General features: G+C 35.1%; 1 protein-coding gene across 1 annotated transcript in view; it reads left to right on the top strand.

The window, feature by feature from the left end:
• Trub1 (TruB pseudouridine synthase family member 1) overlaps positions 1–8386 on the top strand; it is a 41931-nt gene extending 33545 nt beyond the window's left edge. Inside the window, exons 6-8 of the mRNA XM_004838868.4 lie at positions 1441–1580; positions 3652–3708; positions 4645–8386. Coding sequence (XP_004838925.1) covers positions 1441–1580; positions 3652–3708; positions 4645–4904 — 457 coding nt within the window. The 3' untranslated portion in view covers positions 4905–8386. The remainder of the gene's footprint in view (positions 1–1440; positions 1581–3651; positions 3709–4644) is intronic.
• Positions 8387–15968: the final 7582 nt, after the last annotated feature.

Raw genomic sequence — 15968 nt, 5'->3', positions numbered from 1 at the left:
GAATGCAGTCTCCTCTGTCCCTGGGTATTAGAACAGCTAGCATTTGTGCTACTCAGTTTTTTTCAGCTTTTATGATTCTGTCTACAGATATCGCGGCCGTTTGGGAGCTCAGAGATGGCACTTTTCCCAGAATTGCTGTGCTGGGTCTGTCAGGTGTCAGGCACATTCCCTTGGGACCCAGAATCTTTCTCTATGACAAATGAAACAGCTGAGAGTTATAACTTACTAAAAATATAAGTATATTGATTCTCCACTCATAGGAGTTCATTTGGACTATTGTAAGAAAATACAGTAAACTGGGTAGTTTATAACAGCAGAATTTTACTTCTCACAGTTTTGGGAGCTAAGTCCAAGATAAGGCACTGGCAGATTCAATTTCTGGTCAGGCACTCATAGATGGTGCCTTCTCATTGTGTCCTATCATGTTGGAAGGGGCAGGGGAACAAATAACGTGACCTAATCTCCTTCCAAAAGGCCCTACCTCCTGATAACATCATCTTGGTACTTAAGAGTCCAGTGTGTGAATTCAGAGGGTGACACAAACATTCAGAGCATAGCACTACTTAACCATACATGTATGTGCATTTCCACTAAAGGCAAATCACTTTCTTAAAAATAGTGGAATGGGTATAGGATGTGTCAGGATAAGCTTAGAATTTAGTATTTATTTTGTGTTTTAAAATCTTGGGGTGTGTGTGTGTGTGTGTGTGTGTGTGTGTGTGTGTGTGTTTTCAAGAACTTTGAACTACCTGTGAAGAAGTGTTTCTTCATGATTTTTCTCAAAAGCAAAGCTTTAAATATGTTAGCAAGACTGGCATAAACACTATTTTGGATCACTGTTAATCTAAATTAAACTTATTTACATTAATTTATGAGGACCATTTTTAGAATTTCTTTTTTGTGACTATCCAAGCATGTTGTGATATAATAAAATTTTATCACACAGAGCTAAGATCTATTAAGAATATTATTTGCTTATTAGTGTTTTAGAAACACTTTGATAACTTTTATATAAAAGTAAATTCATTATAATAGAAATGGTTTCAAGGAAATTTAGCTGAGATTATTATGACCAGAGATTACTACTAACTTCCTTGTGCCTCAATTTGGAATGAGGATTAGTGAAGAGCAAATATGAATAGCCATCTCTGGGAAGATGGTTTAAGACTAAAATTGACAACATTGCTTGTGGAGAGCCTGGATGGCTTTTATTACCCTCAAAGATATTTAGAAACTGTATCGCCATCAACACTGTGTGGTAGATTGGGAATGGGGGGGGAACTAGTTTTGGGGTTTTTTTTTTAAGAAGGGCTTTTAATTTAAAGGACTGCTTGTTACCCTTTCTTTTTATGTTGTCATCTGGAATTATTTCTCATTCTCTCTCAGTCTCCCTCAAACCTTCCTCTCTCATTCTCTCCCTCTCTCCTTTTGTTTTGCAAGCTATTCTGCATTAAAGAAAGATGGGCAGAGACTTTCAACTTTAATGAAGAGAGGCAAAGTAGTAGAGGCAAAACCTGCCAGGCCAGTTACGGTGTACAGTATCTCCCTTCAAAAATTCCAGCCGCCATTTTTCACATTAGGTAAGATGGGGAAATTTGAAATCATCTATATTTATGTAGACTTTTATTTTGTATTTGGCTAATGTTATGTAATTTTAATGGGTCCCTACCATATTGGAGATTTTTTCAAAAAGAAAAGGTATGATTTGATAACACATTTAATAAGATACCTATAGCCACATGGAGGTTTAGAAATGCCTTTCTAACTACCCTGAGTTTCTCATATGTTGTACACCACCTTACTATAAAGCTGGAAGTAATAATCTTAGATCTCTATGAAGAAGAATAGGTAAGCAGTATTTTTAAGAAGTATTTTTTAAAAATGTCTACAGATGGACTGATTTTTTTTTAACCCTTCTTTGTTAACTGCAAGTTAGTGTTAAAAATCATGAAAATGAGTAAGGCAGAAATGTATCGTTGGACATACGATCACTTTTCAATTTAGATTACCAATTTGACTATATAATCCAAATTTGAAATAAATTGAAAATCAAAATGCTTGTTTTGATTGTTTAAAAATTTTCTCTTCTTCCTGGCTGTAGAAAGTTGCAGCTAGGACCGGGGATTTAGCTCAGTGGTTCTGCTGCCTGCCTCACAAGTGCAAGGACTAGAGTTCAATCCCCGGTACCAAAAAAAAAAAAAGAAAGTTGCAGATGAAGGCTTGAACATAAGAACTATGAAGAGTGGGAGAGTGGGCCGGGGATTTAGCTCAGTGGTTCTGGCACCTGTCTTGCAAGCGCAAAGTCCTGAGTTCGATCCCCTGTACCAAAAAAAAGAACTATGAAGAATCAAAAGCTGTTGTTCTTAATTGACAGGCTCCATAAAATCCTACCCTTAATTTCAATGCATATCGAATAGGATTTCTTTTAGAAATACTTTCCCAGTACCTTTATTCCTAAGCTTCATTGTTTTTTCCTCTATTGGCATTATATTGTTTAATATGGATTAAATTTCTTCCGAATGTGGTTTTGTATAATTAGAAAAATAAGTCATGCCTCCTTTTCTTAAGTTTGCTGATTCTAAACTGTTGGATAGATAATGAAAAAACACATTGAAAAATGTTTTGCTCCATGAAAGTGTAACAGCTGGTTTGGGAGAATAGATTTTTTCTACAAAAGAAATAAAAACTTAAATTCTCTGACTGCATTTAAGCTATAAATATTTTGTTGACTAGAGAGTACAATAGGCCAAAAGAGCTGTTGAGCAAAGTCAAATATAATGTAAAAACGTTAGCATTCCTATATTTGATCCTAGTGCTCCTCTTTTATCTCAGCAGTGGCCCCCAACTGTGAGATGATGAAAAAAAATTAAAATCCCCAGGTGGCGAGTTTTGATTAATTCACCCAAATGGCTTTACAGGATTTCATAAGACTAGAAACAGCTAGAATATAGCCTTTTGTGTGGAAAGGGTGCTGGCTCTTTTCAGGATGTCTTGTTGATGAAAAAATAAATCAGGGCTGTGTTTTCAACCAATAAACTTCTGTAATGCTGTGTTAAGATGTTTTGATGTTCTGTCAGTTCTAGGATATTGTATAATTTTATTTCATGATTTTTTTCCAGGAATATTTGTAAGAACATTTCAATATGCTGAGCTCTCTCTGTCTCTAGTATAGTATCTCAGACATAATTCCTGTAACTGTGAAAGGGTTTTTTTTTTTGACTGTACAAATCTGTAAATATTTTTAAAACCTATAGCTCATAGTAGCAAAGCTCAGATTTTTAACCATTTAAACCCTAATAAATGAACAGGGTGTACCTATCTGAAAACAGATTTTTAACCTCTATAGCAAAACTGAGATTTCTAATTACTTAAAATCTATTAAATGAACAAGGCTGAGGTATTAAAGTGTATGACTTGCCAGTTAATTTAAAATGTGTTCATGAATTTCTGCTGTTTGCTTTTTCCACCATGACTTTTCAGTCTCACAAACACATATGCTACTGGATGAATAATTTATGTTTTAGCACATAAATATTTTATCACTCAATTGTTTGTATAGTGCATTTTTACATTTGTTTAGGGGCAGCATTTCTATGTAAAGTAGCTTTCATAGGAGGTTAGCGATTTACCATGTCACTGTTAACATTCCAGATATTGAATGTGGAGGAGGTTTTTATATCAGAAGCCTGGTCAGTGACATTGGCAAAGGTAAGCAGAAAAATGAATTATGAATTATCATTTAGAGAGTAATATTCCTTTTTGATGAGAAGAGGGAAATTTCTGTTTTTAATATTTCTGAGTACTGGCCTGAGGAACTGAACTCTTGTTGTTTTCAGCTTTGGAAGCATTGTTGGTTTATAGTGCACAATTATCAGTCTCAGCAGCTGTAGTAAGAGACTTGTAATGGTAAGGAAGAGAAGGAGGAACAGAAAAGGAAAACAAGAATAATGGATGTAAGGGACAACTCTTTCAAGTAAAAAACATTTTAACTTAAAGTCGTGTCAGAAAAAAAAAATCTACCCTTCTAAAAGTTATTTTCATTGATACAAATAAAAAAATTTAAAAACTGGTATTGCAGGGCTGGGGATTTAGCTCAGTGGTTCTGCTGCCTGCCTCGAAAGTGGCAGGTCCCAAGTTCAATTCCTGGTACAAGGGCTGGGGATTTAGCTCGGTAGTTCTGGCGCCTGCCTCACAAGCATAAGGTCCCGAGTTCGATCCCCGGTACCAAAAAAAAAAAAGTCACAATTCCTGGTACACGCCCCCCCCCCCCCAAAAAAAACCTGGTATTGCAAATAGCCAGAAAGTTGTGGTTCTGCTCTGCTCTTTCCTGGCAATCAGGACATGGGAAAGCTGATATTATCTCATCTGCTAAGTAAGGGTACTATTTACTTCATGGCGTTGCTTTTTGAGTTAAATAAGAAAAATGGGTACAAGTTCTTTGTAAACTTTAAAGCAGTTTATAAGTTATTAAATATTTTGCTGCATTTCAACTCAAGGCTCTTGGTTTTTGCATTATTTGCAGTTACTACAATATTGCAATGTGGTGTGGTTTTGAGAGGATTGAGTCTAATTCTGTCATTTCAGAACTTATGACTGAAATACTGAATCACTTGCCTTCTGGGTTTTTACCTCCTGTTGCTGTAGAGCTTGCTTCCTGTGCCAGCGTACTAGAGCTGACCCGAACGAAACAGGGGCCATTCACACTGGAGGAGCACGCCCTTCCAGAAGACAAGTGGACCATTGGTGACATTGCACGGTCTCTTGGACACTGCTCATCGCTTTTCCCAGACCAGCTGGCACTTAAAAAATCAAAACCTGAGGAGTCCAATAGGCAGAATTTGAGCTGTGAATTTAAAACGCTAAATGAGACAAAGGGAGAAGGTGATGTGATTAAGACATTTTGAGATTGGTCAGGAGGATCCTCATTTCCTGGTCGATAGTTGAATGAATCCTATATACAGATACAGAGTGACAAGCTGTGTGCGAGAGACAAATACTTTTTTTTCGGTATGAAGCAAACAAAATCCCTTACAGTTTCTGTAGCATGCAACTTATTTGCTATATACATTATCTGTGGCCTTGCAGTTGTTCAGTTTTTTGCTGTTCTATCAATTGTTCTTTAAAGATGTTTTTATGTTGTTAAAATATAAATTTGATTGATTCAGGAAAATTAGCTTTCTGAATTTGATATTGCTTCAGTCTTTTCCTGTGAAAAGGGTGAACAAGCTTTCTAATGAAAGAAAAATATGAGCTACATGTTTTCTTTAGTTTCACAAAAGCAGTCATAATTTAGTATTACTTTTATTTAGGTTTCTGAGTAGCTCCATTGTTTTGAAATTCTTCGACTATGAAATAACCATTATTGAATTCTTTTTTGTGTTTTAGAGAGTCTATTAGTACTAAAATATTTTGTTGATAAGACTGTACTTATCTAGTAATGGCTGCATTTAGATCTTGAAAATGAATAAAGTTTTATAATCAGTATTTTTAAATGAACCAAATTATCGTGCTACCCACTAGTGGGATATAAATAGAAGGACAAAAGTAATTAATTAATTTTATCTCTACCATTAGAACAGAAGACAGCTCCTTAGTGTTGTATTTTGGCAGCTATGAGGTATTTTCTTGGTGGTAATATTAACAGAGTAAACTACTTTGTACCAAATTCCTAAATAACATAATTTTTAAATTTTAAACTAAGAAATATATCTTAAAATTTTCTTTTCTTCATTCTTTAGCATTTATTTATATTTCTTTATAGGGCATTAGTGTGTGTGACATTGTTTCTTTGTTGTGTGCTCTTTCAAGTGACATTTCTAGACATGGAGATAGCTGCCTGTCATTTCCAGCTCATCTCTTCTGCTCTGAATATTTAACTGCAGAGATTCTCAAGTGTTTTCATTCAAATAGCTTCAGAAAGTTCTCCATCCCTCTTTCCTATAATTTTGAAAATGTAGTCACATTACACAATAGCACATTTCATGTCATGAGTGCTCCATATTTTAGTTAAGAGAATGTAATATATTACGCAGCTAGCCTATAGAAACACTCAAGTCCCTCTTCATTTACTCAAATGTAATTTCACAAGGAGGACTCATTTCAGTTTTTTTTTTGGTACTGGGGATCAAACTTGGGTCCTTGCACTTTCGAGGCAGGCAGGGGAACCACTGAGCTAAATCCCCGGCCCCTCAAATTTGATGAAATACAAGTTTTTAGATTTCTATGAATTGCCATTTTTAAGTGTGATTGCTTACAATCTATCTCAAAAATTTTAAAATATATAAGCCAAAGTGGCTTTATTTATGCTTGATCTAATATGAACTTAAGATAAAAAGTTAGATGTTTTGGTAGAGCGTTTTCAGCATAGTGACAGCATATTATAAATGAAAATATTAAAACTAATTCTTAGTATGAAATAGACAATGAGAAGAGAATTGATATCATGATATATTAACATAACATACCAAACACATAAATTTGTGAGTTGAAAGTTTATACTATTATATATTGTTAGTGCCCTGCATTTTATGTCAACCAAAGGTAACAGTGACTATCTCTGCCTATTGGAATGTTGCAAATTGAGGTATATCTTCTTTCATTACCAATTAAAGTCCAAATAGAGAAGTATTTAGGTTTTAGAACATAACTGAGGAACTTCTGCCCTTTTATCAACTTAAAAATTGATATGTCTAATTTGTAATAAGGAAGTGTAGCAATTATTTGAAAAGGCAAGTAACTGAAAATTTACCTATAGTCTTCACCATGTTAATGCACTAACTGTAGAATTTTAATTTTATAACACTGGTTTTCCCTTTTTTGTCCAAATAATTTGTCTTAAGGCATCTACTTTTTTATATTTGATATTGTCTTAACTATATTTAGTTTTTATAATGATTATTTTCTGCATACTATTTCATACTCATTTAAACCATTATTCTACTACTGAATACTTGAGTGGCTTTCAGTTTGATTGGATAAATTCTTGCAGGGGATAAAGTGAAATCACACTTCATCTTAGCCAAGAGGCCGAGAAGCAATGATGAAGTGAAATTATATGAACAGTTTTATGGTTTATGTTTGCCTTATTGCATTCCCAAAGAGTTGTAACATTTTACAGTGGTGCCATTGTGTGGGGATTTTATATGCTGTTGCTAATTAAGTATAAGACCAAAATCAAAGTTTCTTTAATTCATTTTTGTGTGATTCATCTATGTACTATTTTCATTTATACAAATAAGTGTCATAATAGTTTTTTATAATCTGTATGATCTATTTATGCAGTGAATGCTTGATAGAAGTATTCTTCATGGCTTTTAAAACAATTTTAGTTTTTTCATTTTTGCTATTGGTAGTTGCTTATTTTTTAATTCTTTTTTAGCACTGTCAGATGTGTTAGTATGAGTAGTTAAAACTTACTGAAACTTTAAAATATTCTTAACTCTTATATGAGCCAAAACTCACCGAGATGCTCTGAAAGGTTCAAGATTCATCCATAGAATAGATTAGTTTTCTCACAAGAGTCTGGTATTTAAGTGTCAGCATTTTTTCCCATTTTGTTAAGGAACTATCTGTGCCTTATATATTTTACACTTAAACTTTCATAACATAATAGGATTGTTTTACTTACAAGCTAAAGATAAATTAGAAATTCTTGAAAATGTTTCAACCTACAAATACCAAATCATATCATTTTAATACTTTTAAGTCTTTTATATTTCTGAGAAATATTGTCTTAATCTAAAAGTTGTCAAAAGTGGCCATAAAATTATTTTCGTTATACTCTTACAATCCAAGAGCATTAAAATTGTAGAAATTTGCTCTCCATACATTCAAAATTATAAACTATGAACAGAAGAAGAGCTAACTACATTTCCTTATACTGACTGGGTCTTTTCCTTAATACACACCTCTGAGTCATCATCAGAAATTATTCATAAAAGACTCCTTTCTATCAGATCTTCAGTATATTTTGTGTCCCTCTGACCAGTTTGAAATCTGTTTCAGACTTAGAATAGGCAGCTAGAGGTTCAGTTAGATGTGAATTGTTCTGTTTCAGAGGAAGAAAGTAATTTACCTTATATCATGATATATATAATAGGAAGAAATGTGATTCAGAAGCACTTTAAAATACTGAAACATTTATTAAATAGAGGAGGATAATAGGTACGAAGTCTAGGTACTGAAATGATTACAATGGTCTGGTACTTAAACTTTAAAGAGAAAAATTGTCTTGAAATTATTTCTTTTTTTAAGGTATGTGTGGGCAGCCCTAGTTTGCCCTAATTACTTATTAAATACCATTTGTTAAGCACCTGTTTATGACACTTGAATGAGCTGTGCTTTCATTTGTCAACTCTCAAATTAAATTCCATGAACCTTTACATTATTCTTGTAACCGTGATGCCAAATTCTTGTGCTCTTTTCATCGATTATTCTTAAAATATAGCATATTAACTTTTTTTTGTTTTTTTTTTTGTTTTTTTGATACTGGGGATTGAACTGAGGACCTTGCGCTTGCAAGGCAGGTGCTGTATTAAGATGGTTTTTATTCCTGTCATTAATCAGCTCTTTGATCCTAGATAAATCACTTAATCTTTGGGGGCCTTAGTTTTTTCATCTTCAAAACAAAGGAGACAGATCAGTTTGCCTCAAAGAATCTTTCCAGCAGTCAGGTACTATTCCAAATAGTATTTATTTATTTGTATTTATTCTTTTCAAGAGCTCATTCCTCATGAGCCCAAATTCTTATTTTGTTCATCAGTTCTGGAAAATTCTCATCCTTTGTTTATTTGCATAACATGTCTTTTCCAGCTAGTAGTCCTATTTATATCTTATCTTCACGTTTTATCCTATGTGTCTAACTACTCTTTCATATTTCCATCTTTTTATCCTTTAGTGCTGCATCCTGGGGAGTTTCCTTAAATCTTTTTTCCAAACAAAGAATTCCTTCTACTAATATCATTCACTGTTTAACAATCATATTTTTACTTCAGTGACTGTTGTTTTGTTTTTATTTCGGCTTCTGTATGTGTTATATTATCCTTTCATTAGGGTTTTAGTAAACACATTTTTAAAATTTTTTTTCACATTTAAAAAATTTTTATTGATGATTAATATACACACAGAAGGACCAGGGATTTAGCTTGCAAGCACAAGGTCCTGAGTTCAATGCCCTGGTACTGGGGGGAAAAATATATACACAGAAAATTGCTCATATCATAAATGTATAGCGTGATGAATTTTCACAAACCAAATGTGTATAACCAGCAGCCAAATCAAGAAACAGGATATTCCCAGCCCCTTTGAAGTTTTCTCTTTTCCTGTCACTAGCCACCCCACACCCACCTCATTGCCAAGGGTAATGTAGACTATTAGTTTTGCCTGCTTTTGTGCTTTATAGAAGTATAAAATATATACTTTTTTATGTCTGGCTTCTTTAGCTCAAAGTTATGTTTATGACGTTCTTTCATTTTGTTGATATCTTATAGCTCAGGCTTCTCTAACAATACCAAAGACTGGATGGCTTAATCACCAGACATTTACTTCTCAGAATGGTCAGGTTCTTTGGTGAAGGCTTACAGGTGATTACCTTCTCACTATGTCTTCACTGAAAGGGAAGTTCTGCTATTTGTTCAACTTCTAAACAGGGACACTAATCCCATCATGGGAGCTCTGGCCTCATGATTTCATCTAAACTTAATTTTTTTCATCCCCCTAACTCATCACATATTGGGTGCTGTGCTTCAACATATAAATTTTAGGTGGACACAAAAATTCAGTTCCTAACAGTTGCCTATGGTCAGGCCTTTCATTGTCATTGTTTAATATGCCACTGTGTTTAGTACTACCTCTGTGTATCAGGGTTCTTTAGAGGAACAGAGTCAATAGAAAGTATATGTAAGTATATGTAATTATACAAAGGTATTTATTAGGTAGGTTTACAGGATCAAAGGTGGGAGAATCCACAGTGGCCACCTGCATGCTGGTAAGCTGGAGGATCCACTAGCTGCTCAGCCCAAGGAGATGGAAACCCCAGAAGAGAGATCAAGATGGCAGCACCAGTCTAAACTTGAAGGGCTGCAAGCTCACTGGGAGTCTCTGGTGCAAGTCAGCACTGGAAGGCTGAGGAAACTGGAGACCAATGTGGAAAGTCCATGGCAGCAGAGGACGCACATACTCAAGAAGACTGGAACTCCTCAACAATAGGCACAAATCTTATCCTTTTATATTCTATCCAGGCTATAACAAGCCTCTTGGCTGATGCCACCCACAACCAGTCGTTCCCTTCAGTTTGCTGGCCCACCTGCCAGTCATCTACAGACATACCAGGAACTGCACTTTACTAATCTAGGTGTTTCTTCTCCGGTCAAGTTGATACATCATAGTGAACAGTCACATGCTTATTCATTTTAGTAAATGATGAGTACAGTATTTGACTAGCTTTCAATTTTAGTTCTATGAGCAGTGTAGTACTTGCCTCCTGGTAAAATATATGCACACATTCCTGTTGCATATTTTTAACAGTGGGATTTAGGTCATAGAGTATCCATATGTTAAGCTTTAGTAGATACTGGAGACAATTTTTCAAACTTACTATGCCAGCAGTATACCAGAATTCTAGTTGTTCCACATGCTCCTTAGCACTAAGTAATTTACATTTTCATCTCAGCCATTTAGGTGGATATTTAGTTTATCACAGTGTGGTTATAATAAGCTCTTCTCTGATTTCTTAAAGTTTTGGTTTCTTTTATGTTTATTTCTTGTCTGGCTATTTAATCTTAATCTGTTTAGTTTAATTGTTTTGGTTAATTCAATCTGAAATTTTGGGGGAGGAGGCTCTAATATTGTGGGTTGAATCTCTTAATTCTCTGCCAGAGTGAATCATGCTCTTTGTCTTATAAACTTGGATCATGAGTTAATTCAGTGAGACTTTATGGAGATCTTGTGTGCTTGGGTTAAGAGTGTCTTCCCAGAGGTTTGGGGATTGTTTCACTGTCCCAAGTCTTAAGTGTATTGGGTTTACAAATGTATATGGGATATAGTCCAAGACCACCTCTATTTTATAAGGTAAGTCTTTTTTTTTTTTTTGCTTAAATTCTTTTATTGGTACATTTTAGGTATACAATAATATATTTACATTTATCATTGGGTGCTTGTACCTGTACCTGATGTATCTTGGTTCTTATTTTTTCCCCATTACCTGTGTGCCCTTCACCCCTCCACCCTTCCCTATTTACATAGACTTCGTTTCCATTTTTTTTTCTTTTCTCATAATTTTTCCTTTCCATTCTTTCCTTTCCCCATCTCCTCCCACCACCCCTACCCCTTTGGACCTTTTCCTATTTCAAAGTATCAATTATTAGTTATTAATCTATAAGGTAAGTCTTTTTTTTATCTATAAGGTAAGTCTTAATAAATTTATAAAAATTTAAATCATATTTTGTCATGATTTGTTGGTCGGTTACCACAATGAAATTAAACCCATTAAAGAACTATGTTTGGACAATCCTCAAGTCCTTGAAAATTAATGGCAAACTTTTAAATAACTAATGGAGAGAAAGGGAGATATCACAATGGAAATTATTTTAAATTGAAAGTATTTTAAATTAAGTGTAAGAATTTATGAGCTGGAGCTGAAGCAGTGTTCAAAGAAAAACTGATAGCAGTAAGTGCTTACGTTTGAAAAAAGAAAGTGACCTAGCTTCTACTTAAAAACTTTGAAAAAGAGCAAATTAAACCTGAAACTAGCAGAGGAAAAAATAAATCAGAAAAATAGTAAAAAAAAATCAATGAAGGCAAAAACTGATCACTTGAAAAGATTGGTGAAATAAACATGATACAGATGACTAGTCAGGAATCAAAGAGGAGACATCATTATAGGTCTTCCAGACATTAATGGGATGGGAAATCCTGTGCACAGTGCAGTGTAACCCTTAAACCAAAACCAAACTGAGGTATTACAAGGAAGCCACAGCCAGTGTCTCACAGGTGCACTTGATAACACTCCTCAAAAATCTTAGAAAACCAAACCAAGCAATAATGAAGGGATAATACATGATGACTAGTAATGTTTAGCTTGGGAATGTAAGGTTAGTTCAAGATTCAGTAGTTGGGCCAGGGATTTAGCTCAGTGGTTCTGGCACCTGCCTTGAAAGTGCAAGGTCCCGAGTTCGATCCTCGGTACCAAAAAAAAAAAAAAAAGATTCAATAGTTGATGTAATTCACCATATTAGCAGACTATAAAGAAAAACTACATGATCATCTCAATAGATGTAGAAAAAGCACTTGACAGCAATCCATTCTTGAAAAAAAACTGAGTATTAGGAATTGAGTCATTAATTAGATAAAGAACATCTACAAAATATGCTATAGTTAACAATTTTCAATTTGCTCAGCCTAATAAAGGACTTAAAAAACAACCTATACCTATGAATATATTTGTTTTTAAAAAATATATTACCCTCAAGATCAAAAATAAGGAGATGTCTATTGTTGTCTGTCTTCCATCCAAATCTACTACTTCCATAGTCTACCCGAAGTAACAGTTCATTTCCCCCATCTCTCCTTGGATGGCTGTAATCCCAGCTCGTGGGAGGCTGAGGCAGGATGATAGCAGTGAGTTTAGGGCCAGCTTCGGCTACATAGTGAGACCTTGTCTCACAAAAAAAAAAAAAAAGGAAGCAGAGAGCTCCTTTAGGAATGAATGTGGTACACTAATGCAGAATTGAGGTCATAAAGTGTGAGCTAGAATATCATCACATAACGGATGTTTAAAGGGAAAATGCAAAGGAAAATTGATGGTATTCAGTTATTTACTAGATAATTGAGGGTCATGGAATTGGGAGGGGCATGTGATTAGCAATTATCATTTTTCTTGAATGAATCTGATTTTTATATGAGTAGCATTTTCTTAGGCATTGGGTAGCTGGCACAGTTGCCTGTGATAACGACTACCACCATGCATGTTTGTCTTTTAAGAGACCTGTGACCCCTTTGGAAAAGACCATGGCTAAATGTGTGACATGTAGGGGGTTTGTTGAAGTTAGTGTATAGTTAGAGCTTCCCAGTTACTATTGGAAGTACTAAATCATGCCAGTGGTTGTGAACAGGGGTTCTGATGTTACAGATTTTCTGAACTCTTGCTTATCATCGGCTATTAACATTAAGAAAGTTCACTTTTCTAAGCCCAGTTACCTCACTTGTGAGGTGAGGGTCATTAATTGCTTACTTTACAAAATTATGAAACCTAAATTAGTCATTCAGGTGAAGTACTTAGCATGACTCTTAGAACCTAGTAAACTGTGAGTAAATAATAAATAGAAGCAAATACCACATACCTGATTTATATGCAAGAAGAGAAAGATAAATCTGAAATTCTCATGGTTTATGGATTCAAATTATACATTTCAAAGATGTTTTATAAGATATTGTTTTGGTAAGAAGAGCTGAAGTGAAATAATTTCCCGACAGCAAAGATTAAATGGTGAAATAGGCTATTGATGCAAATAGAAAATGTCTTGAGAGAATGTAAATGTTCACCCTTTTCATAGTAAGGGTTCTACAGTGCATAAATTACCCCTGATACACACAGTTAAAATTAGTACAGCAATTCTCCCCTTATTTGAGGTTTTACATTTCACAGTTTCAGTTACCTGCAATCAACCTTGGTCTAAAAATATTAAATGGAAAAATCCCAGAAATAATTTATGTTTTAAATAACTATTATTACAGCATATTATTAAAATTATTTTATTGTATTATTTTTTTCTTACTGTGCCTGACTAGTGGGAAGGATAAAACACAAGCTTCAATGCCAAAAATAACGGGGAATAAAGCAGAAAACGACATTTCTTTCCTTTGTAATCAACATAATAAGGCTCCTCTGGTCTGGGACTAAGCATTCAGAGGAGTGGGCAGTGATTTAATTTGGGTGAGACTACAGTGGGAACACTGATTTGGTTCTGGACAGAGCAGGACTAGGGTTTAGAAACCATTTAGGTGAGGTTCAAAGAAAATCTGCAAAAATGACTAAGGGGCTGATGGGATTGATTTCTAAGGAAAGAGGAAAAGATGTGTGTAGTTCAGCTAAGCAATGATGAGAGCTCAACTAAATATACAAAAATATATGAAATGTGTAAACATTAGAAAGGGATATTAACTTCTTAACATGATACATGGAGGCACAATAGGCAGTAATAGGATGAAAACTTAAAATGAGCATAGAGAACATTTTCCTGATAATGGATCTATTAAGGCTGTCTGAGGCTTTCCCTAGAGAAGCAATAGAAATTTCAAGTGTTACGATTTTTAAAACTTTCTTGAGAACTAGGTGTAGATGATATTAGAGAAGAATTACTCATTTTGTCAGGTGTGATGATGGTGTGGTTATGTAAGAAAATGTCAGTTTTTTAGAGTTACATACTCAAATATTGACATAGAACAACATGATATAGGATTTTCTTTAAAATACAGTACAGAAAGAGAATGAAAGAAAGGGAAAAGAAGGAGGGCAAAAAGAAGAAAATGGGAAAAAGAGAAGGAAAAGGATTCATAAAGTAAGTGTGGCAAAATCTTGACCAGAGTGAATCTGAAGGAAGGTAATATGTGAGTGCATTTTTCTCTTCTGTCTACTTGTATGTCTGAAAATTTTCATAATAAAAAATTACAATTGTTAATTAGGATGTGTTATGTATGTGCACCAGTTCCACGCAAGAAACGTAACTATATATTATTTTGAAATGTAACTATATTTACCAAAAAAAAAAGAAAGAAAGAAAGGAAAGGGCATTAAAAGGTGGACAGGAGGGAGAGAGGGAAGGGATAGGGGATGAAAGGAGGAATTTTGATGTCTTATGTACATGTACTGACTCCACACAAGGAATGCAAACATTATGTACTATAAACATGTACTATTAAAAAGTCATATGAAATTTATTATTAAAAATATTTTTCCTGGGCCAGGGATTTAGCTCAGTGGTTTCGCTGCCTGCTACACAAGCGCAAAGACCCAAGTTCGATCCCCGGTACCAAAAAAAACCAAAAAAAAATATTTTTCCTGAATAAAACTCAGAGGTGTATTAATCCCTAGGCTGGCTCTATGACTAGAAAAGTCTTGCTGCCACAGAGGCAGACTTATGGTTGATCAGAACCCAGGAAGGTTTTTGTTGTGGCTGGCGTCTAGATGTCGCCCCCGAAGCCTCATGCAGTCTTTTTCGTGGTGACAGAATCTGGAATGTGTGAGTCTGGGATTAAGGGTGTGTGATCACTAAACCATTACAGTGAGTGGTTGGTTTGGCACCACCCTAATCCCGATAGTCTGGATGGGATAAAAGGGGCAGAAAGATGCTGTGAAGATCCCTTGCTGCTTTTGCGGTCTTCCGGTCTTGCGGTCTTCCGGTCTTCCGCCACCATGAACTGTTGCCCCTCCGCCACCCTGCCTTGGAGCCAGCTGATTATGGACTGAAACCTCAATGAACTGTAAGCCAAATGAACCTTTCCCTCTTTAACTTTGAGTGTTGGGTATTTTGTCTTAGCAATGAGAGAAAAGTAACTAACAGTAACTATCTTGCTCTGGAGATGTTGATTGGGCTCCGTTGAAGGGCTCTTTCTAACGCTATGGATAGAAATTCAAGAAAATTCTTAGAATAGTAGGTCTCTCATGGTAACTCCAGGAGGCGGAACTTCCAAGGTGAAAAGGTAAGGGCAAGGTGGTCGAACCATTACCACAGACCTCTCCTGGTCTCAAGTACTGGGTTCAAGGAAAATACCGACGATTGAGCAATGGCCTAAGGGTCTTTAGAATGACAAAAATGACTATTCTTTTGAAAGGAGAAACATTTTTTCATTTGTTGAGTTTGGAAAGCAAGAAAGGGCAATTCTCATCTCTCTCTCTCTCTCTCTCTCTCTCTCTCTCTCTCTCATTTTTTGTTTGGAGACAGGATCTCATTACGTTTTGCCAACTTGCATTC

The sequence above is a fragment of the Heterocephalus glaber genome, unplaced genomic scaffold (assembly GCF_053883595.1).
Source record: "Heterocephalus glaber isolate CG9 unplaced genomic scaffold, H.glaber_assembly_v1.0 deba00001497, whole genome shotgun sequence".
Lineage (NCBI taxonomy): Eukaryota > Metazoa > Chordata > Mammalia > Rodentia > Bathyergidae > Heterocephalus > Heterocephalus glaber.
The sequence above is the reverse complement of the archived record's forward strand: the minus strand, read 5'-3'. Positions and strand labels throughout refer to the sequence as shown.